Source organism: Bombyx mori, chromosome 4, assembly GCF_030269925.1.
Source record: "Bombyx mori chromosome 4, ASM3026992v2".
Lineage (NCBI taxonomy): Eukaryota > Metazoa > Arthropoda > Insecta > Lepidoptera > Bombycidae > Bombyx > Bombyx mori.
The window spans coordinates 12145545-12168800 of NC_085110.1; the positions used below are offsets into that span (position 1 = coordinate 12145545).

The 23256-nt window shown below is 36.0% G+C and overlaps 1 protein-coding gene across 1 annotated transcript; it reads right to left on the minus strand.

Moving 5' to 3' along the window:
• Positions 1 to 352: 352 nt before the first annotated feature.
• On the minus strand, positions 353 to 19332 carry LOC101740111 (zinc transporter ZIP10). Its single transcript, XM_004930919.5, has 4 exons — positions 18588 to 19332; positions 8334 to 8481; positions 3329 to 3523; positions 353 to 1713 (listed from the first exon to the last, which is right to left on the minus strand). Exons 1-4 carry the CDS (start codon positions 18747 to 18749, stop codon positions 797 to 799), a joined length of 1422 nt encoding a protein of 473 aa, XP_004930976.1. The 5' UTR covers positions 18750 to 19332; the 3' UTR covers positions 353 to 796.
• Positions 19333 to 23256: the final 3924 nt, after the last annotated feature.

The following is a 23256-nucleotide window of genomic DNA, read 5'->3' on the forward strand; positions in this document are numbered from 1 at the left end:
AACAAATGTTATCGCCGATGACAGTTCAGTTCATGAGTGTCTTTTAAACAACAAATGCATAAACTCTAACGGACATTGCTGACTATTGCTAAATGCCTGTGCATGAACAAAATTTGTGAAATTATTTGTGGGCGAAATATTATGTAATAATAGGTATATAAGAGAAGCCACATTTAGGAACACCAATACCGTTACAAACAATACTTTTATACACAAATAAATAATTATAAAAGTTGTATCTGGTTTTCACTATGTGAAATTGGTCCTTTCCTAAATGCGTTGAATAACATTTGGATAACATTGTCCTTATTTACTTATATTGATCATCGAAGTTAAAAAAAAACTACAAGAGCAGTGGGAAAATATATTTTTAATTAAGTTTAGTTTATATTTGTCTTGTGCACAAATATGAAAAAAAAATACATTACATAATCAAAACTTCAGTTTGGAACAATATTAATGCTATTACGTATTTAATTTCTCATCTTATTAATAAGCTTGGACATATGTATAACACGTATTAAATTTTTCAGTGAAACAACAACTTGTTTCTTCTGTAAAATATTATTCCTACCTTACTTATCTAGCTCATATAAATACAGACATCAACACACATAACAATCGTCAGTTAAATATCACAATAAACATTCATGACTTGTACAGGAATTAAAATTAAAACATTTTATTTACAAAATCTGCCACATCTCTTAAGACATAAGTCAAAATCTTGTCACAACCTTAAAGTGACATGCACATTCTTACTTCGCTATGGTAGAATAAGCTAATTATTTAAAATTTATTTCTCTTCATTTCTAAACAGATATTGTATAGAGTCTTCGTGTAACGCAATGAGCAACATGATCACACCGCCTGCTAGAAAACCCATTACCGCAAGTAATAAGTTAACACTTTTGCCTTTATTATTTTCATTTATTTCTGGAACTAAATCGGCGAGTGCGATGTAAAAGAAAGTTCCAGCGGTCGCCGCGTATATCCACTGTGACGCCGATTCGTGGTCTTCAGCGAGCCAGATGCCGCCTGCCATTCCCATGAAGCTGAGCACAGAAGATAGTAAGTTGTAATACAGAGCACGCTTGATGCTCATACCAGATCGGAGTAGTACCGCGAAGTCTCCCAGTTCATGTGGCAGCTCGTGGCAGAAAACTGCTAAAGCTGTAGCAAATCCTGTGACCGGATCGCCACTGAACGCAGCTCCTATTGCCAAACCATCAGTCAGATTATGTAATCCATCACCAACGATTACCATTAAAGCAGTGGACGACATTGGTCGTTCAATTGGCGGCGGAGGCGACCCAGGCATCATAGCACCTAATTCTATAGGCTCAATTTGTTTGGTCGAGTCTGTTTTGATTTCTTCAATACCTTTATTTTGGTCGTGTGAGTGAGCATGACCTCCATTGACAGTTTGCATGATCGCTTCAACAGTGTAAAAGAAAAGAATTGTGATAAAAGTGACGCTACATTTAAGCACCACTTCTGTTTCGTCTTGCGGTTCTGATGGTGGACCATGAGATTTCAACGCATGTGGTAGAAGATGTAGCAGTGCGTCGCCACAAAGTGTTCCGACGGCTACAGCTACCAGAAAATGCAATATGTGGCTAAATATTTTTGACTTTAGTAGCGGGACAATTGCTACACCCAGGAGTCCCGTGGCACTAATCACTAAAATTGCTAAGGTGGCGTAAATCCAGGCTGAAACAAAAAAAATGCTCGTTAAAGATCTGGTTTTGAAAAATCTTAATGATTCATAAATGGGAACTATTAATCAAATCAGATTTATAGAATACTAGCTGACCCAGCAGACTTCGTAGTGCCTCAATCGAGAAATAAAAGAAAAGAAACTTACAACAAACAAAAGGAATCCGTCGTCCGGGGGGGGGACACATCAAAGAAAAAAACAAAATTGTTATTTTTATTTAATTCCGAGCATTTTCACATTTATCTACCTTTTAAACCTTCTCTGGACTTCCACAAATAATTGAAGACCAAAATTAGCCAAATCGGTCCAGCCGTTCTTGAGTTTTAGCAAGACTAACGAACAGCAATTCATTTTTATATACTTATATAGATTATTCCGGAAGTAGTTTTCAAACACAAAAGAGTATCATAATTATTACGAGGATTTCGAGGATTTGACATTTTTAAGAATATAATAATCATTCATGTAATGAAAGTCATCGTTAATGATCACAATGTGAAGGTATCATATTAAAGTATCATATTAATTTTATGATTATATATTTAATAGAACAGCAGAATCCGATGTTATCCGATGTGACATTATAGAAAATTAATAAACCTAGAAATGCAGTCAAGAGAAGTAAAACAAAACCAGTTATTTCTGGATTTTTCTGTCCGTCTGTTTGCTTTTCGCGCATTTTTCGTCGATTTTGAGGTAGTTTCAAAGATAAAAATATATTATTTTAGAGCATAATGTAGTAAGTAGTTATTTCATGAAATTCGGATGTTGTAACAAAATTATCATCAATCAAAGGTTTCTATTATTTTACTTATAAATATTTTATACTATTCGATGTCAAAAGTAACATACCAAATATTATATTAATAGAAAGTAGCTCTATCTGCTTGTTATGTTTTCAGGCTCAAGCTACCGAATTGATTTTGATGCGATTCGTTATGAAATAGTCTAAACCAGTGCTTCCCAACCTTTTTTTTGCCATGTCCCACTATAACATTTCTTAAATTTTTATGCCTTATTTTTTTACATAATTTTTGACATTAAAAAATTGATTTGTTCACTTAAGAAACATAAATGATAGGTTTTAGGAAGAAATCACTATGAAATTTTTATCAAAACAGAGTATCTAAGTAATATTTCAAAACATATAATAAAAAACTGAAGTTTTATTTTATTTTATTTTTATTGCCTTTGTAGGCAGACGAGCATACGGCCCACCTGATGGTAAGTGGTCACCGTCGCTCATGGGCGTTAGCAATGCCAGAGGCAGAGCCAAGTCGCTGCCTACCATAAAGTACTCTCCGCAAGCCTCGTTTGAAGAAGGACATGTCATAGCGCTCGGAAAACACCGTGGAAGGGAGTTCAAAGCCGGATGATACGTGGCAAAAAAGATCTTTGAAAACGCAAAGTTCAAGTTCAAAATATTTGTAATATAGATATTCTATATTAATTTAGTCCGATTGCCCCTCTTAATTATCAAATTTGCGCCCAACTTTGATGCAAACTTTGGGAAATACCGGTCTAAGCCCTGAGAAAGAATATAGGCTACTTTTTGTCCCTTTGTTCGACCTAACTGTCATAAAATTCAAAGCAGCAATTAAAACTTACTCCAAATTTTATCTAATTTAGGTGGAGATACTTCAGTTTTGTAACACGAACGTTGATCCAATTGATAAACAAGTGCAGGACACATCTCCAAGAATGTTTTCGGTCTTATGGTAATCACCCCGGGCTCGTTTTCCATTCCGTACACTTCCAATATTTCTCTCGGTGAAAGGCATGATTTCTGTAGTATGGTTGTAGCTGCGAAACAAACGTTTTAATATATTTAATTAAAAGTTATATAATTATTTGCTATTTAAGTTTACTTTCTCATTTAGGTACTGGTGGGTTTTTTTTCCATATGAGAAAATCGCCGGATACCACCCGCGTGGCAGGTGCGGTATGTGGGAGTTGAACCTCACTAAAAACTCCTGCCGCTCACAACCGGCGCCCTACCTCGGACCGGGCCGGAGCCCAGTCGGGGCTATTGAGACGGCGGGACAGGGTTGACGCAGAGCATATTACATCCATCCCGCCGATTTACTGGCCGATTTCTGTCGTGAAGCAGTAATGCGTTTCGGTTTGAAGGCTGGGGCAGCCATTGTAACCATACTGAGACCTTAGAACTTATATCTCAAGGTGGCTGGCGCATTTACATTGTAGATGTCTATGGACTCCAGTAACCACTTAACACCAGGTGGGCTGTGTGCTCGTTCACCCATTTAAGCCATAAAAAAAACATACCATTTAACAAATGGTGGTTCTTTTTTAATGAGAGTAGACATAAAACCTCTCGCAAACATATAAGCAAAAGTCAAAAATAAAAAAAGAAGACTATCGCCGACCGCACCGCACATGCTGTACACGCACACGCCGCTTGTTTTTTCACATAAATATATATTTTGGACTCTATTATACGAACTCTTACTGACAATCATATTCGTCGTTGCGCGAGTGGTATACCAGTTTTATGGACAAATAATTTAGAAGAGTGCCGTGTCAAGTCGCCGCCACTACGCGTCGTCCAGCAGTGACGTTGAATTCTGCAGCCTAGAAGAAGCTAGCGACGGGTTGGCAGGTACGTCTACTCCTCATAGCCTAGCCTCGGCCTGCCCCTCTTTTTGTGCATCTTTAGCGATACTCGCCCCCGCAAAAACTTCCTTCAAAAATATTCAACCAGCGCACCGCCGTGGTGAAAAAATTTTTATTTTAATTTTTTTTTTAATTTTTTTTATTGCTTATGTAGGTGGACGAGCTCACAGCCCACCTGATGTTAAGTGGTTACTGGAACCCATAGACATCCACGACGTAAATGCGCCATCCACCTTGAGATATAAGTTCTAAGGTCTCAAGTATAGTTACAACGGCTGCCCCACCCTTCAAACCGAAACGCATTACTGCTTCACGGCAGAAATAGGCAGGGCGGTGGTACCTACCCGCGCGGACTCACAAGAGGTCCTACCACCAGTAATTACGCAAATTATAATTTTGCGGGTTTCATTTTTATTACACGATGTTATTCCTTCACCGTGGAAGTCAATCGTGAACATTTGTTGAGTACGTATTTCATTAGAAAAATTGGTACCCGCCTGCGGAATTCGAACACCGGTGCATCGCTCAACACGAATGCATCGGACGTCTTATCCCTTAGGCCACGATGACTTCAAAAGAGTTCTTGTAAAGAGTTTTTCCCACTAAATGGCATGGTTAAGATTTTAGCTTTTATTAATTGAGGCTGCAACTGTTAATTTATGGTAATAATGGGAGATCAGCAAGATGGCCCGAAGTCGGCAGTTTCATTCAAAAAAATTTCAAATTTTTGGCTGTGTTAGATGACAGAGACTTGTAGTTACGAGTATAGACTACTGATGGACCGTATGGACGCTCTCATATTGTAATGAAACTTAACTGATTTTACAAGTCACAAACACTAAGAAAGGCTGGGCATTTAGAGAGAATAGTTTATAGCATGAGGCTTCGAATATTGCGTTCAAGTAGAGCAATGGAGACTTCGAAGCCGACCGAGGTTAGAGAGATTGTATGCAGGGCTTTTGTAGCGTCAGGAATGAAAGAATGATTTAATTAAACGTATTAACAGTAATAATTGGCTTAATAAGAATTGTAGTGTAAGGTTTGCAGTCACATTTTAATTTGATCAGCTTCTAACGAGTCACTAATAATGGAAATGAACATCATCAATTTAATGTAGGTAAATCCGGTGTTTAATGTTGCTAAAGTCATAATAAAATCCATTTGCAACAAAGAATCGAGAGGTCTTTGACAGTAAAGGTTAATAAATCATGATAAATTTTGAGGCCGTAATCGGTGTATGGGTAGGTTGATCGTAATAGAATAATCGCGCTCGCAGGCCCATGAATCAGAGTTCCTGTTTGACTCCACGCACTGCGTCGTAAACTTCTCGTGAGCTATATGACTCTGTTTTTTTTTTCAAAAAATCGGATATATCTTTCCTTGTTTTGGTGATGATGATGATATTACTTTAGCCCTAATGGGGAAGGCAAAGGACTTTATTCCATACAGCCAGGTCTTGTTCTTGGATTTCCTTGTTTTGGATGCGTTATGACATGTCACTTTTCAAGGACAAACAGCGTTTTGTGAGAGCCTTGGGCGTTGGTGACATCATTGAGTGACTATGACGACTGACAATCAAGAAGGTCAGGCTCGTCTGTTTTCCAGTTCAGTAAAAACGATTAGCTTTTTTGATAGAACATATAATAGAACAACTTAACATATAATTATTTAGAAGACACCGTAAAGGATTCTTTTCTTGTTCATTTTAGTCAAAATAGCATCGTCCCGTCGCTTGCGACGAAGGGCTCGACGAGCGAATTAACCCATAGACACAGCCCACTGAGTTTCTCGCCGGATCTTCTCAGTGGTTCGCGTTTCCGATCCAGTGGTAGATTCTGCGAAGCACTGCTCTTGCTAGGTTCAATGTTGGCATCACTCCGGTTTTAGCCCCGTGAGCTCACCTACTAGTTAAGGTTACGCTGAAATAGCATCTCAAGGCTATCAGCTTAGGTAGGAAAGAAAAGAAAAAAGTAAACGAGATTTATAGCCGTTCGGAGGTCATTATTGTTTTGTTCGTACTAAAATTTTCCTGAAATTCGATAAGAGTTGAGGAACAAAGTTCAGTAAAAAAAAGCCGTTTGCGTAATAAAGCAATGCAACTTTGGAATCGTAAAACTTGAGAAAGCCACACGATATTTTCTATAAAACTTTCCATAAGACCAGTTATACCGGATCTTTGACTTTTTCATAATTAGCTGATGGAAAATAATAATAATTAACGTGTCTATCTTAATCTTGGATTAAGCATACCGTTTGGGTAAAAGCCTTTAAATGTTTATTACGATTGTTATTTACAATTCACACTATTCTATGCGTAGTTAGACATATATTACATTCCCGTAAATATACTATTTTAAACTATACAGTGATTAGATACGAGATAATTATCACATTAGTTATTTTATACTTTGTACCAGACTACTTAACTCAAGTGGTACATACATAGGTACCTAATTAAGGTGTATGAATTAGATGCAAAGATATAGAGTCTTATGAAACGATTAATTGGCGCGTTTTATTATCATGAAAGAAGAATTTTAAATTAAAAGAATTGAAAATTAATAAGTTTCTAAATAAACACAGTAATATTCAAGGTGCGAGTTATTAGGTACAATGGTTTGCAGGTTTTTCTAAATCATTAGGTGGTTGGTGGTCGATTAGTTTCAATGGAAACCAATTTCGTCTTAGAACGTACAATTGCATCTAAAAATATTATCCGATCTAGTCACGCATTTGAAAGTTGTAGGTAACAATCTACCCTTGCTTACTAAAGTTTTTTGCGCAAAAATCGTGACTATTATTCGTTTAGTTCTTACCTAAATAAAGATTAGAATGAACGGCTAGCAAGTACCGAAAGCAATCTCAGTTTTTGTCAATTCGATTTTGCTATTAAAAAATGAGTTCACGAAACTGAGCGATTGTCAAAAAAAAACATTCGAGTTTAAAGTTTTCATTGCTTTTATTTGTCGAACTTAACGGTATTCGATGTAATGATATAATTGAAAAATAAACGTTCTACTGCTATATTTAATATTTTCTTTTCCATCTATAGATTTGAGAAAAAAAAACATTTTTTATTGCTTGGATCAGTGGTCGAGCTCACAGCCCATTTGGTGTTATGTGGCCCATAGACATCTACAATGTAAATGCGCCACCCACCTTGAGATAAGGTCTCAGTATAGTTACAACGGTTTCCCCACCCTTCAAATCGAAACGCATTACTGCTTCACGGCAGAAATAGGCAGGGTGGTGGTACCTACCCGTGCGGACTCACAAGAGGTCCTACCACCAGTGATTACGCAAATTAAAATTTTTGCGGATTTGCTTTTATTATACGATGTTATTCCTTCACCGTGGAAGTCAATCGTGAACATTTGTTAAGTACGTATTTCATTAGAAAAATTGGTACCTGCCGGCGGGATTCGAACATCGGTGCATCGCTACATACGAATGCACCGGACGCCTTATGCTTCAGGCCACGACGACTTCAAAATGTATTCGATGTAATGATGTAATTGAAAAATAAACTGTTATATTTAATACTAGCGGCCCGCCCCGGCTTCGCTTGGGAAGTAGCGCACGCGATTTAAAGAATTTTACGTAATTTTGTTAGCACATTGGGTTACATTATTGGAGTTTCAGTAAAGATCCTTAACTATTTTGAAAATATAATAAATATAGCCTATGTCACCCAGGGATAACGTAGATTTCCAACAGTGAAAGAATTTTTTAAATCCGTTCAGTAGTTTCGGAGCCTTTTCAATACAAACAAATGTTTCCTCTTTATAATATTAGTATAGATTGCAAAAAAGAGTACAATGTTAAACACATTTGAAATATTTCGGTCTCTTTCTTGTTCGATTCGACAACTTTACATAGTAGGCAATGGTTTCCGTGATGATCAACAACAAATATTTTGGGACATGCCTTGCTATTTAAAGGCGATGGTATAATTGAAAATGTAATTCAATATACTAACAGCTAATTTCTGGCGGAGAGCGTCGGTGTCTGTGCAAGGTGTCGTGAAGTGGCCTAAAGGTTCCATTGATGCGATGCAGGGCCAGATCATGAGGTGAGTTGAACACGCGTCCGCCAAGGCCTAAACTTGCTAACAAGTGTTCGAATCCCTGAAAAAATTACAATTATTATTAAAACAGTCACGTTTTTTTTATTGCTTAGATGGGTGGACGAGCTCACAGCCCACCTGGTGTTCAGTAGTTACTGGAGCTCATAGACATTCACAATGTAAATGCCGCCACCCACCTTGAGATATGATATTCTAAGGTATAGTTACAACGGCTGCCCCACCCCTCAAACCGAAACGCATTACTGCTTCACAGCATAAATAGGCAGGGTGGTGGTACCCATCCGCACGAACTCACAAGACGTCCTACCACCAGTGATTACGCAAATTATAATTTTGCGGGTTTGATTTTTATTACACGATGTTATTCCTTTACCGTCGAAGTCAATCGTTAACCTTTGTTGAGTATGTATTTCATTAGAAAAATTGGTATCCGCCTGAGATTCGAACATCGGTGCATCGCTCAACACGAATGCACCGGACGTCTTATCCGTTAGGCCACGACGACTTCTACCACCAGTAACCACTAATTAAATCATTCAATTGTTTTCTTTACAGTGTTATCTTCGGTGTTCTTGAGTCGTTGACATAATTGTGACGTACGATTTGTCCGTGACCACGGAAACTAAAAAGTACTCGAAACGTCGGAAGTAATGTACTAGGCTGCACTAAAAGTATCGGGAATGGAATATTTCCACTGTTCTTGTCATATTAAAATCTTTTTAATTGAAAACTCCTTGGTTTTAAAAATCGAATACCATTTATTTATTTAAAAAAAGATTCTCGGTCTTGTCACGAGGTTTTGTCAAACTTGTTTAGTCGTTGAGAAAATGGAATTGACTCGAGAAAATTCAAGAGCGATGATTTATTATAACTTTCGAAGTGGTTTAACACAAAAACAGTGTGTTGACCGGATGATTTCTGCATTTGGTGATGAAGCCCCATCCAAAACCACAATTTATCGCTAGTTTGCTGAGTTACAACGTGGACGTGTCAAGCTCAGTGATGATCCCCGTCAAGGTCGTCCAAAAACTGCAGTCACCCAAGAAAACGTTGATGCTGTGCGTAAGCTGATTGAGGAAGATCGACATGTGACATACCGCGAAATTCAGGCAACTTTAGACATTGGCATGAGTCAAATACAAATAATCTTGCATGAACAATTAGGTGTAAAAAAGTTGTTTTCCCGATGGATACCGCATTCTCTCTGTGAAGAGCAAAAAGCGGCTCGCGTTACTTGGTGCGCCAGAACTCTCGAAAGATTCCACGCAGGATCCTCAAATGCTGTATACAACATTGTATCAGGTGACGAATCCTGGATATACGCGTACGAACCCGAAGCAAAAAACCAGTCACGAGTTTGGGTGTTCGAAAATGAGTTAAAGCCAACAAAAATTGTTCGTTCACGGAGTGTTGCAAAAAAAATGGTGGCCACGTTTGTCTCCAAAACCGGCCATGTTACGACTATTTCTCTTGAGGGACAAAGAACGGTTAATGCAGAATGGTATGCTAGCATTTGTTTGCCACAGGTCGTTTCGGAACTCCGTAAAGAGAACTGCAACCGCCGCATCATCCTCCATTACGACAATGCGAGTTCTCACACCGCGCACAGAACAAAAGAGTTTTTAGAGCAAGAAAACATAGAATTATTAGACCATCCGCCGTACAGCCCCGACCTAAGCCCTAATGATTTCTATACTTTCCCTAAAATAAAGAATAAATTGCGTGGACAGAGATTTTCATCACCTGAAGAAGCTGTGGACGCCTACAAAACGGCCATTTTGGAGACCCCAACTACCGAATGGAATGGTTGCTTCAATGATTGGTTCCATCGTATGGAAAAATGTGTCAAATTTCGCGGAGAATACTTCGAAAAGCAATAAATACATTTTTAAATAGTAATGCTGTGTCACTTCGTTAATTCCCGAAATTTTCAGTGCCGCCCTCGTAATGACACGAGATTAAATCATAAAAGTCCCGAGAACAGATAAAAATACAGCCAAATTGAGAACTTCCTCCTTTTTGGGGCTGGTTAAATGTAGTTTAATTGCGTTTTCTTGACTATAGATAGTCCACTCGAAAGTACACGTGCGCACTAAGTGATTACCAGATTCAATGGAAACGTGAATACCACCATCTCCCAGCTTGACGCATATTTTTTTAGGATAGAGGGAGAACTTGGGTTTGAGGGCCTTTTCAGTCTCTCCAGGTAAGGACACATCTTGAAACATGAGTTCATAGTCACAATTTTTTGTACAGCGACTTTTACAGCCATTAAAGCTCATGGTAGAAATAGCTAGAATGGGAATATATATCCGTGCTTACAATGCACTGTGTTATCAGCCTAGTAAGGAACATCGCAAGTTTGATAGTCGAAGACTAAGTTCAAATGGGAATGAGGTTCTAATTCCATAGATATTCAAGAACGTAATCACAAGTATTTCAACTCATTGTAGTAGTAGTGGTGGTAGGACCTCTTGTGAGTCCGCACGGGTAGGTAACCACTTAACACCAGGTGGGCTGTGAGCTCGTCCACCAATCTAAGCAATAAATAAAAAAGTTCCCTACAAATTGGACACAATGTGTTTGTTCACGGTGTGCTTGTTGCCAGACATAATTCTGCCATGTAATATTCATAATTGAAAAGAACTGCCATTCACACTTCATTCACATCGAGCACTAGGACATGTCTGTCTTCAAACGAAGTCTGAAAAAAGTTTTTAATGACAACTTGACTGTGCTCCTGACATTGCCGAGATCCTAGAGCAATATGAAATACACATCATAAGCGGTAAGCACGTCAGATAGAATACAAACATACAAATTTCGCGTGAAATTTGACTTATTGAATATTTAATTCAAGTTGAAGGACAGAATAATAAAAATGGTATGATAAGGTGCAATTCACAAGAAGCGGATCAATTGTAATTATTTAATACGATTAATAGATTATTGTCACACTTATCTCGTAAGAATATCAATTGCTTACACACAGCGATTGTTGTAGTGTTTATAAGATATATTATTGATACTGATATTGATACATGTCGCAGTATTAAAACAATACACACAATGTGATCCTATTTATAATTCTCATGAAATGAAGACTATTTTAATCTGTTCGTAATTTGTTTTTGTGGCCCGTGGGAAATTCAGATTCAGTCTTCCAATGAAAATTATAGAGTATCCATCGTTCTTTCATTTATCGAAAGTTGGAAGCACAAACAAATAATTTTAACCCATCTAATAGAACTAGAGGTCCCGCAGTAGTCGAAATTCGACTATAATTAATTGGAATTGTAAGCTTGTACACTATTATGATTGTATTTTATACTTCTATAATCACAAATTTCGCCAAGGCTACACTATAAAAATATATTAATAAAGACAAACAATATTTAATCTATTCTCAATTTGACCACAGACGGCAAGAAAAAAAGTTTGACAATAAATAGTATGCATGCGTGTGTGCGTCAAATACATGGTATGTAGTGTGTGTAACGTTTTCTTTATTGATTTAATGTATCTTTTATGCATTATGTTAAAAAAATATTAGCATTATGCACTTCTTCTCTATATTCTCTATCAGTGTGGAAAATTTCATACTCCTCCGTCCTCGCAATTTTCGTAAAAAGGGATACAAAGTTTTTGCTTCACGTATTAATATATAGATACTACTAGTGGTTCATAAATAAATGCAAATTTAGGGACTCCACAAAACAAAAAAAAACATAGATACGTGTCGACATGTTGAGTTAAAAAATGTATGGAGGCTTCTTATGGCATTAATTAAAAGTAAATGAAATCCCTTTTCTGAATTCACATACAGATAAACTGAAATTACTTCTACTATTTTTACTAAAATTAACCAATTCCAAAACCAAATTCTGAAAACATGAATTTTGTATGAGTTATTTTTAGTAACAATTGGTAGTGTTATGGATAATTTATTTAAGTCGCGTAGATAATTCAAGCCTAATCTATAAGTCTACATATGAGGAACGGCCATGAAACGAAAACAGTTTTGCGATTAAATAATTTGAAAACAAATAAATTGTACGTATTTTTGTTCTCCTTTATCTCGTGAACATGAACTTGAACTTAGAATCGCTTATGCATTTTTCTCATTATAATTAACCGCGATATATGCCACGAGCTTTTTTTTTTGACTTATCCATGAGCAGCAATTTCAAAAACAATACAACCGAAGTTTCGATGCTAACTCTACAATCGGTACAGTACGATGAAATGTATCAAAACTAAATCGAGGGTTGTGCGCTTGACCAAATAAATATATAGAGCAGTAAAAAAAAATTGTATTGCGACTTGTAGTGTCAAATGTAACACGAGGAATACACGTGCCTGCTTCGGTTTACGTGAAAAATAAAATTATCTACATTTAAAATCTACATAAACGATAGAGTAACGGTTTCACTGAAGTGGCTACTTCCTTCAAATAAGTTTATCGCGATTATTTACCTATTTTCAGTTAAATGTTTCCAAACAGAGTTCACTGGCGCCTAAATGCCGAGTTTCAACCTGTTATTACAACTCCACCATTTATTACGCAATCTATTTCTTTAATATATATTTTTGCTTGTCAGATTGTTATTGCCCAATTAACAATCTAAGTATCGGCAATGAATTTGTAAAAAAAACTGTTTTCCCTTTTTGAAAGTTTGACGTTGATTGCTTTGTTCTCAACTACCTTCGCAACGGTTCGTCAACTTTGTCGGGGTCACAATACTCGTGTATCTAATGTTATGTTCTACCGAAATCTATTTTAATTTGTGTTCGGCCAGTTATTTCAGTTCAATAAACCCGGACTAATCTAAAGATTTAATTTTATGTACACTTAGACTTATTTGTATTGTTCTTTACATTTTTAAGAAAATAAAAAAACTTGACTATTTTCATAAAAATGTCTTGAAACACATAGTTTGGTCAAGAGCTATAAAACAAATCAATTGCCAAACAAAGGAGAAAATACTCTACTTCTCAGAGTTTTGAGTTTTGTTAATCTGTTTCAATGTACAGCTGTTCTTATTCGAAATAATCCTGTATTCGAGCAAAATCACATGCCATCACAGGGTTGAGAAATCAAAAATAAATTTTATGTACATCCCTACATTATAAATATCATTACAATATTTACTGAAGTTTTGACAGACGTGGACAATTTAAACAAAATGTAGTCGACGCGCGTTTCGCCAGATCTATGACCGTGCGTAAATAGATACTTACATAGTATTTCAAAAACAAATTTGGTGAATCGAATCCTTTGATGTTTTGACTGTGACCAGTATTGTGTACATTTTGAATATTTTTTTGCTTACATTTGTGAATGAGCTCACGGATCGAAGGTGTTAAAGTGTTAATCGTAGCTCATATATACCAACAATGCGAATACCACCACCCCTTTAAGATAAGAGTTCGAAGTCGCAATGGAACTTTTTAACAGTTGTCCCATCCTCAGACATTAATGTTTCGCAGTACAAACACTCAGGCAAACAGCCGTGACTTGTATAATATTAAGGGTATAAACAATAAGTAGAAGTGCCCCTTTTAATTTTCCTGTTGTTTTCAGATGGATTATAGAGCAATAAATGATAACATATTTTATTGAGTAACAAATTTTCCATTGTAGATTAAACGAAGATTAACGTTTTGGGTGTTCGTATTTCGTGTCAAATATTTATTGCATGTAAAATTTAAATCAATGTTTTATAAATACTAAATGAAATTTGAGCGTGGAAGGATTGAAATTAAAATGAAAAGTATTTTGTATTTGTGGAATTTAACGGCGAAGGGAAGATTTTCCACCGAGCGGGTGTTGCTCGGTAGACCGACGGTCTCAAAGCTATTGTTCATACTTGTATATTTGCAAGTTCTTGATGAAAACGTCGTAAGCGAGATTGAGGCTTCTGTAAAATATCTTGTGTTGTATTATAGATATCGCCACAGTATTTAAACGCGTATATGTACATAATATTTTAGTCTCATAAACTCTTGTATTAATACAATACCAGAGCACTTATATAAAGGTTATCGATTTGACAATTCAATAGGTACGAACTTAATTATATTATTTATGTTTACGTCTATTCACACGAAATTATACGAAGTCCGTAAACACACAATACAGAACATCTGCTAGCTTACATTGGACGTGTTTATCTTTTCAGTGGCAGAACAATACGTACGAGACGTAATTTTTCGCGGTCTTTAATGGACTTGGAGCTAATTGTGAAAGACTCGTCTTTTTGTTGGCATGTGTGTGTGTGCAGGTTACATACAGTTATGACGAGTCCGTCGGCGGTGCGGACAATCGGCTATGAAGATTGTACGAAGTGCACAGTGCACTGTGCGTGCCGTATGTGTAATGTAGTGCATGCAGTGCGTACTTTTCCCATTGCCTTAAACAGAGTAATAAAAAAAAATTTTTTTTGATTCGGAACCTCTTTTCTTTGTTGTTGTTTTTTTTATATAGAAAGGTTTATAATTCCAATAATTGAAGTTTAAAATAAATAGCTTTATAGTCAAAATTTAGTATGTTTGCAATATTGGAATTACACATTTTAGATTACTATTTCTGGCAGGAGATACCAGATTTGGTGTGCCCAAATCTGCATCAGGTTCGAGTCCGGTTTTATGTTCAACTGATACTTTTCTGAAACTTAGGTATTGCAGCTCACTGCTGGACATTGGCAGCCTGCTATTAACGAATTGGCATTGTCAGTAGCAAGAAGAACGATTTTTCTCTTCTACAAGCAAGTCTATAAAAGAATACACGTAAATTGATGCAAAGTATAATAGCCGGCAAACTTCTTGAGCATTTGTTGACGTAGTGGGGGTAAGTTTGCGCATGGTACACTCACGTGCAAAAACATTATTTACTCTGCGTCATAATGCAATTAAATTATTAAAATCAACATATGTATTTATTTATATATTTATTAGAACATCAACAAAAAATATAGGTTAATAATTATAATAATTTAATCTTGGGGTAAAATAGATATTCCTTCTATTAAGTCAAAACTAGAGCTGTTGCCAGGTCTTCGTTCAGTTGAAGCGAAGCTGGTATTTGTAATTTTTTTTCGTTATCATAATCTTGACCATTATCATCATCACTGTTTTCATCACCCGAGTCGCCATCATCGTGATAAGTCGACATAGGGCTCATCGGTGTAGTTTACGACTCGGTCGGTTCGATCTTCTTTTTTGTCTATAATTAATTATTTTTTGAAGATATTCGATTCGTAGTAATCGAATGTTACTTTTTTCAATTACCAGCTTCCGATTATTTTCTGTTTTTTTTTTTCCATCTGAAGCCTAGCTCTTTCATAATTCGTCGTAAACTTCATTCCGAGCCATTAAAATGTATATCTTCTTTAAAATTTTCGAAGCCTTTCTACGGTACGGAGTTTCGCTGCTTGTTATGTAGTTATTATGATTACATCTTTTTATTACAGATTGAACGAAACTATCCATTCCGGTAACTTTCTTCTTCCCTGATCTTTTCTTACCCGGAGTCCCAAGCACGATGAGCAAGCCAGAGCCTTTAGCTTCGTTAATAATGCACCTAACAGTACTCACTGATGTTTTTGTTGCTTCCGAAGTCTGTTTTACTTTTTCCATAATATCATTCTTCCCCTGTTTTATAATGAAGCAATATACGTCGTACACAATTTTTCTACCCTTTCTTTTGAATACTACACCAGTTTGTCGCGGCATAGTGTATTTTTTATAAAAAATCAACAAACACTCAACAAATAGCAATGGCAACAAAGTCAACAAGCAATTATAACAAAATATAACTTAACGATTAATAACGATAGACTTTTCACTGTACGCAAGCGTACTTTTGGGAGCAAGCGGAACGAAGGCGCGGTGCGGGACGCAAGGTTCGACTGATCTACCAATAACGCGCTCGATACGATTTCCCCTGCCGTCGCGCCTCACCCTCACCACCAAAGTGATCTAAAATTCGGTTCTGCGCAGTCAAGGTCATTTGCTCACGATGTTTGCCGGTTACTATACCTATGTATTATCCCATGCTGTATGTGCGGTATATGTCTAAAATATATGTTATAGCTGTTGTTAGTGGCGAAACCCGGCTATGTTTCTATGTAACTATTCCGAAAAAACATATATAGATTTTGTTGAAACTATTCACAGGCTTTTTCTGAGAACAATCGTGCAAAGTTTACGATCAATCGAAAAAACTACACAAGACACACAGAGCCAAACCCGAAAAAACAAACATGGTCACAATTATTTATACTTTAAATTAGTATTAAATTATTTTGAATCTCCAAAAAAATAAACAACCAGTTTGTTTAATTCCACAAAAATTAATAAAGGAAGCATAACTGTGTGTAACTGAATTTAAGTTATTTACTTAAGTCATTAGAAGTATTGTAAATACACATAATAATATGTGAGCACGGAATATGTTTAAATAAATTTTAATGGTATGTATTTTTAACAAATAGCCGTCTATTATACACTCAGTGACTATAATGGATCTTTATGTAGCCGTCAGTCTGTGTCGTATACCTTTTTACTTAGAAAAATTGTTTTTACGGTAGCTAACAATGATGTGATACTAAATAAGATTTGAGAGATATTTGTAGGATTATATGGTGAATAGTGCCACCATCTTGCTTTTTTGTGGCGCGAATCAGTTATTAAGTATGCGTTCCCGTTTGCAAGGTACCTGGCTGTTGCAACTATACAATTGAGACTTCGTTCTTGTTTCGAAGTAGGTACTGGAATTAACGTGTGATGTATATGACCTTCGCTAACGGATCAACACCAGATCAACAGAAAATATTATTTCCTCATTTGTGCAAAAATAACCTCAATAGCATTTTTAACGCGGACTGACATACATGTTTATTGTTAAAATAACCTAATTTAATTAATGGAAATCAGCTTGTTTTTTTTAAATAATATTTTTTTATTTAAATAGCATTGTTATTATTTTATATGTGCGTATTGTTTTCATAGTCGAACGATCTTGCCTTGTACCTACGTTTGGTTACATTCTGGTCATGCTAAATAAGTAAATCATTATTTATATTATTACAACATTTTATTACTTCTCGTATCAAAATTATTGTTACGTTGTCATCATTCGCTATAGAAAAGCCTCGATTACCAAAGAACAGGATTTTTCTGCCATGGAATTACGCTAAAACGGAAAAGATTTCTAACAAGTTTTCTTAATTAACATTTATTGCGGGAAAAGCGAGATCCAGTCTGACTGGGACTTAAATCTCAGTCTTCCTGTTCTGTGATTTATGTCTATTCAAAAGTATGTGAATAATTTACTGAGATAAAACAGAGAGAAAAATGGAGTAAGTATTTAAATGTTTTCTGTGAACAAGATTATGAACATAGGCACATTATAAAGCATTTCTAACAACCATTACAAAGAGATTAAGTAATTTGCAATTATTCATCAATTACATATTCTCTTCTAGGCTTAATAAGTGGACATAACTATTAGCAAATTGTATTTATTTTTATATTGATCCGTATTTACATGCTAAAATTATTTTACTTATCAATTGTGAAAAGAATACTAAACCTTAATGAGTCAATTTAATTTTAACAATCTCTAATTAATTTTAACCATAGAATAAAAATTAACTTCTAGAAAGCTATGGTCAATACATTTTGGTACAATATCACTTGATGCCGGTCGATAAGAAAGCGTAGAATCTATCAAAACAAATTAAATTTAAGTTCGATGAACTTCCGCTTACAAAATAGGGAAAGGTGTTGCAGAATATTGTAAGCAATCCGAATTTCTTATCGTGACTTGAATAATTTGAAAGCTAAACTATCTGGATAGGTATCAAAAAAGATATAGGAATAACATTATCGCTACGGTGTGAACTTAAAAGATAATACGATTATTTTAAATAAAAAAAGCACGTTTAAAAAAAAGCACTGGTGTTTGAATGAAGAAATTTGTCGAACACTTAAAATGTGCTCTGTTGAAAGTAATTTTTTTTCATTTATATTTCGTAATTCGTATGTTATTTATAACATACTGAACAAACATTATATACACCTACACATCTGCCATAAAATTTTCACGTCGTATTGAAGCATAACAGAATGTGCGAAACTCACCTCAAACGTAATGATGCCTTTGTCTCCGTACTTGTTGAATATCTTGTCAATGAAGTATCGCTCCGCCGGTATAGTGTTGTTGAGGTCTAGCTCGGAGTTAGCCGAGACGGCGGCAGCTACGAGCGTCAGCGCGAGGACTACGACGGCGCACTTTGTCAACATGGTTGCGACTGAGTGTCCGGATCGCCGGTGGCAGCCCAGCGCCTCTGTACAACACTATCACACGATGTACTTCGTCTGTGGCACGCCGACCCTGATAGCGTAACTCACTGTGTCGTGCGCTCGCGCATCCGCACATTACCTACTGAATTGTTTGATTATTTGCGATTATCACCGAAGAATTCGCATTCCTATCGGAGCTGAGTTTGTTAATTGAATGTGCTCGTTACACGAAGCGAGCTCTGCGTCTGAGCAGTTACTTTCACCTGCCACTCGTCGTAGCTTCGAGGCCGGCTATAACTCCGTTACTGATAATGAGGTTTATTTACAGAGTGATCAGAAACGACACAATTTATTTACTTAAATTGTCTAAGAATTTCGAATGACGTTCGAGGTCAAGGGACTGGCGAATCGAGCAATGTTTAAACTTAGAAAGTTTCAGCATTAATTATTTCCTTGTGTTGTGTGATTTCATTGCCAAACGAATTCGATTATTTTATGTTTAGCAGCTATCACTATAATATTTTGGTATCGTAATATGTTGATACCTAATACAGTATTTAAAAACAATGTGCGACCGTGTGATATCTGAATGCTTGTAGAAGATATTTAGTAGCTGCGAATGCTCATTCATCAGTTTATGTTTTCATTCATCCAATGTATGATGTTTACGTTCAGTTACATTTATAGATAAAGTGTAATATTAATGTCTAGTTTAAATTTTCTGATACAAAATCGAATTTTATCGGACGAAATATTTAACTATCTAACAGAATATAAGCTGTGTTAATGGTAGGAAGACTTCATCTTTGAACGCTATAGTGTTTGAAATTGTATGGTTATTTCTAAAATTATATACTACAAAAAATAGAAAGGTTTGGAATAATCATAAATTTGCCCTTAAAGTGTAGATTTAGTAGCAATCTTAGTAGCAACGATCTGTTTTACAAATAGTTCAGGGTTTCCACGAAAATTGACCGGTATTAGACTACAATTATTATTTTTTTTTTATGCCCTTGTAGGCAGACGAGCATACGGCCCACCTGATGGTGAGTGGTTACCGTTGCCCATGGACTTCAGCAATGCCGGGGGCAGAGCCAAGCCGCTGCCTACCGCTAGTCAGATTCTAGGCATAAATTAGCCTTCGACTGTTTACTGTGAAATACTATCATTAGTAATGGATTCTTTGATACTAAATATTTTTATTAAGCTTTAGTTTAGTAAATCGAGTCATTGAGCTAATTTAAAAAACTGAGAAGCTAGATTATTTTTCACAAAAAGTCTCACTATTAAGATAAGATACTAATATAAGCAAATTTTTTGGCAAAGATTAGTTTCTTTAATCGCCCCGGGGCTTCTCTCGTTAGAATGACTCTACACCTTAATTTCCTGTGCTTGTGTTAATATTTCATTAAGATATTTTCACTAAAATTCGACTTAATAATTTTTTATCTACTAAAGTTACCTACAAAATAAGTGTTAGGCAATCACGGCTACTCATCTATTTTGCTTAAATCCCTTTAATTGTTTGTTTACTAAAATACTCTAATAAAAATAATAATTTACATGACATACTTATTCAATATTTGATAAAAAACCATTTAATTATCTAAAACGAATTTCAGTAATGTTTATATGATTTGAATTGAACAGAAGATTTGCTATAAAATAGTACGTGTCTGTCGCATTGACGCTCGCATAGACACAAAAAATTAAAAATGGTCTTCCCGCCAGGAACGTACTTATTTGAAAATATATTGTTTGTCATTGTTTATGAGTTTACTACTGAATTGAGATTCGTACAAACATATGTTTGTAAACGAAACACGTGTAATAATACATTTAACATTCGCGTCACATTTAGCACGTGCGTTCCTAGATTCCATTAACAAATAATTGGCTCATCTGCACAAAGAGCATTTAGTCTGGTGCAATTCAATAATTTTTTATCTAATATGAAGACGTTTAGAGATACAGAATAATCAATTCGATTATTATTTTGCAAACACACACTAACCATTCGGTGATGCGTGTGTTTGAAAGCGTATAGATTATAAGTTCCTCAAGTCTGTTCTTGGAAGGAAATAATGTTGATTTTTGAACACCAAATTTTCCGTTTCGCTCACTGGTATAAGTAGCACACTACCACAGAAGAAATCGCTCTTTGAAATGTTTGAAGTGTTTGTTTTTTTTTTTGTGTTTTTTTTTTGTTAAAAACTCCGTTGTTTATTATATAATATATCATATAAGCTGATTTAAAATTTCCTTTGAAATGATTACGATTGGTTCCACACGTCTTTCACCAAAATCCGTGTTGTAGTTTGGGTTTTAAATTAAAATATCTGATAAATATGTCATCCAAATAATCGTATTTTTCATTTCACATTTTTCAATTAAATTATGAAATTTAATACATTCTTGTTATAAAAATTTACGCGATACAGTAAAAAGTTATTAATTCGCGCTTTCTTCATTCGCTTTTTCACCATTCTCGGATTTAAATGTGCGATCCAATTCTTATATCCGTGGCAAAATATTTCTTTATTTGCGGATTTAATCGCTACATCGATACATACCAAAAGCATTCCAATATGAAGGTATCCAACCGAATATCCTTTGTAAACACGTCGTCGTTAATCAAAATGCCAAAGAACCTTAATTAAATTATTAATATATATACATATATAATATAATATGTTCTTGTTTTTTATTTTATCGCCTAAGAACGTATCCCTTGTAATCCCATATATGTAAATTACCATATTCGAGGTGCTGCTGGAGATGAATGCTTGGTATTTCATAGACCGAACTTCGCAACAATATCTTCATTCCTCAAGAACTCTAGCCCAAAACACGTCATTACGGATCCTCCCGATCCATTAACGGTGCTTTTAGTTACCACAAGCACCGGTCACCGTCCTCGTCGAACCCGTCGCTTGCGACAAAGGGCTCGACGCGCGAATTAACCCATAGACACAGCCCACTGAGTTTCTCGCCGGATCTTCTCAGTGGGTCGCATTTCCGATCCGGTGGTAGATTCTGCGAAACACTGCTCTTGCTAGGGTCAGTGTTAGCATCACTCCGGTTTGAGCCCCGTGAGCTCACCTATTAGTTAAGGTTACGCTGAAATAGCCTCTCAAGGCTATCAGATTAGGTAGGGAAAAAAAAGAACTCGGCATTAAGCAGCGCATTTCGGCGCCCGTACATGTGCGCATACTATCATTTTTTGGACATATCTCCCGGCGAGGAAATGACTCCACAGAGCGCTTTGCAGATTAGAAGGCACCAGACCGCGTGGAAGTTTACCCAGGCGATGGACCGACCAAGTCAAGTCAACAGTTGACGCTTGTTTACATGAGTGTACTAGGCTCACAACAATCCAGGAGAAGTAGCGATTACTCATGAGGCGCATTACATCTGCCCACAGCAATGATACTGAATGACGACCACGACCGCTCGGAAAAGAGTGATACAACAAAGAAATTGAAGGTTTCCGTATTCGCGTCGTATTTACAGAACCCCACGAATAAAAAGCTTTTACAGTATTTATTTGTAGTTGGCGGCGGCTTAACTGTCTGACCAATTTAAGATTTTTTTTTCTCACATCTATAGATGAATCCGAAGGGTACAACTTAGTATAATTAGTCCACAATAAATAGATAAAATCAATGTTTTTCGAATGCGAAATGACGCGGAAAGAATTAAGTTGATTTGGTTACAAATCACCAATTTCAATAATAATTTAAGGTTAATTAAATTTTATTTTCGATTAAATCATCTTGTACTGCGACCGGTTTCTAAGTTTACATGTTGGATTCGTATGGTATTAATAGTATATGTATATATGTATTAATTAAACGTATTTACGACTAGCGACCCGCCCTCGCATCGCTTCGGAAACATTAAATTTTATTATTGATAGCCGAGTCTCGCGATGTTACCCGCGGCTATTGTCGTACAGCGGGTGAAGCCGCGGGGCGCAGCTAGTCAAGGTGGGTGACAAAAATATCATAATAAAAAAAGTCACATATTTGAATGGCGTAACCTTAATTAAAGTTCAATTAAAAACATCGAATTGTTGATATTAATACGAAACAAAAACAGACCTTTAATTACAATGGTAAATATCGCGTATTAAGCGAAAGGTCGCTTAAACAAAATAGCCTTTCTCACCCTTGGTATGTCTACTATATTTCATGTTTATTTAAGCTTTAACTCGTGTCGGGTTGGCGTCTAATGTTGTTGAGCATTTTTCTTCCTTCTTTAACATTCCTCTAGTGTTGGAAGAAAACTCATTTTTGAATGAAATCCGTTATACAATAATACACAGATATATAAAATACTAGCCGTACTCGCCCGCTTCGCTGCGCATTTAAAATTAACATTATTATTTATTGTCATGATTATTAGGAAGTCCAACACTCATATAAATATTATCTATATTAGCCTATCCATTAAGTACATGTATTTTCTATATGGATACCAAGTTTCAGGTCAATCGGATGCATGG

Excerpts from the sequence above, each read along its gene's own strand:
- LOC101740111 (XM_004930919.5), bottom strand. The coding sequence starts at position 18,749 with ATGTTGACAAAGTGCGCCGTCGTAGTCCTCGCGCTGACGCTCGTAGCT. Across the intron at positions 3,524-8,333 it reads CTCTCCGCCAGAAATTAGCT|CTACAACCATACTACAGAAA; the intron begins GTTAGTATATTG and ends TTTGTTTCGCAG. Across the intron at positions 1,714-3,328 it reads TAAATTAGATAAAATTTGGA|CCTGGATTTACGCCACCTTA; the intron begins GTAAGTTTTAAT and ends TTTTTGTTTCAG.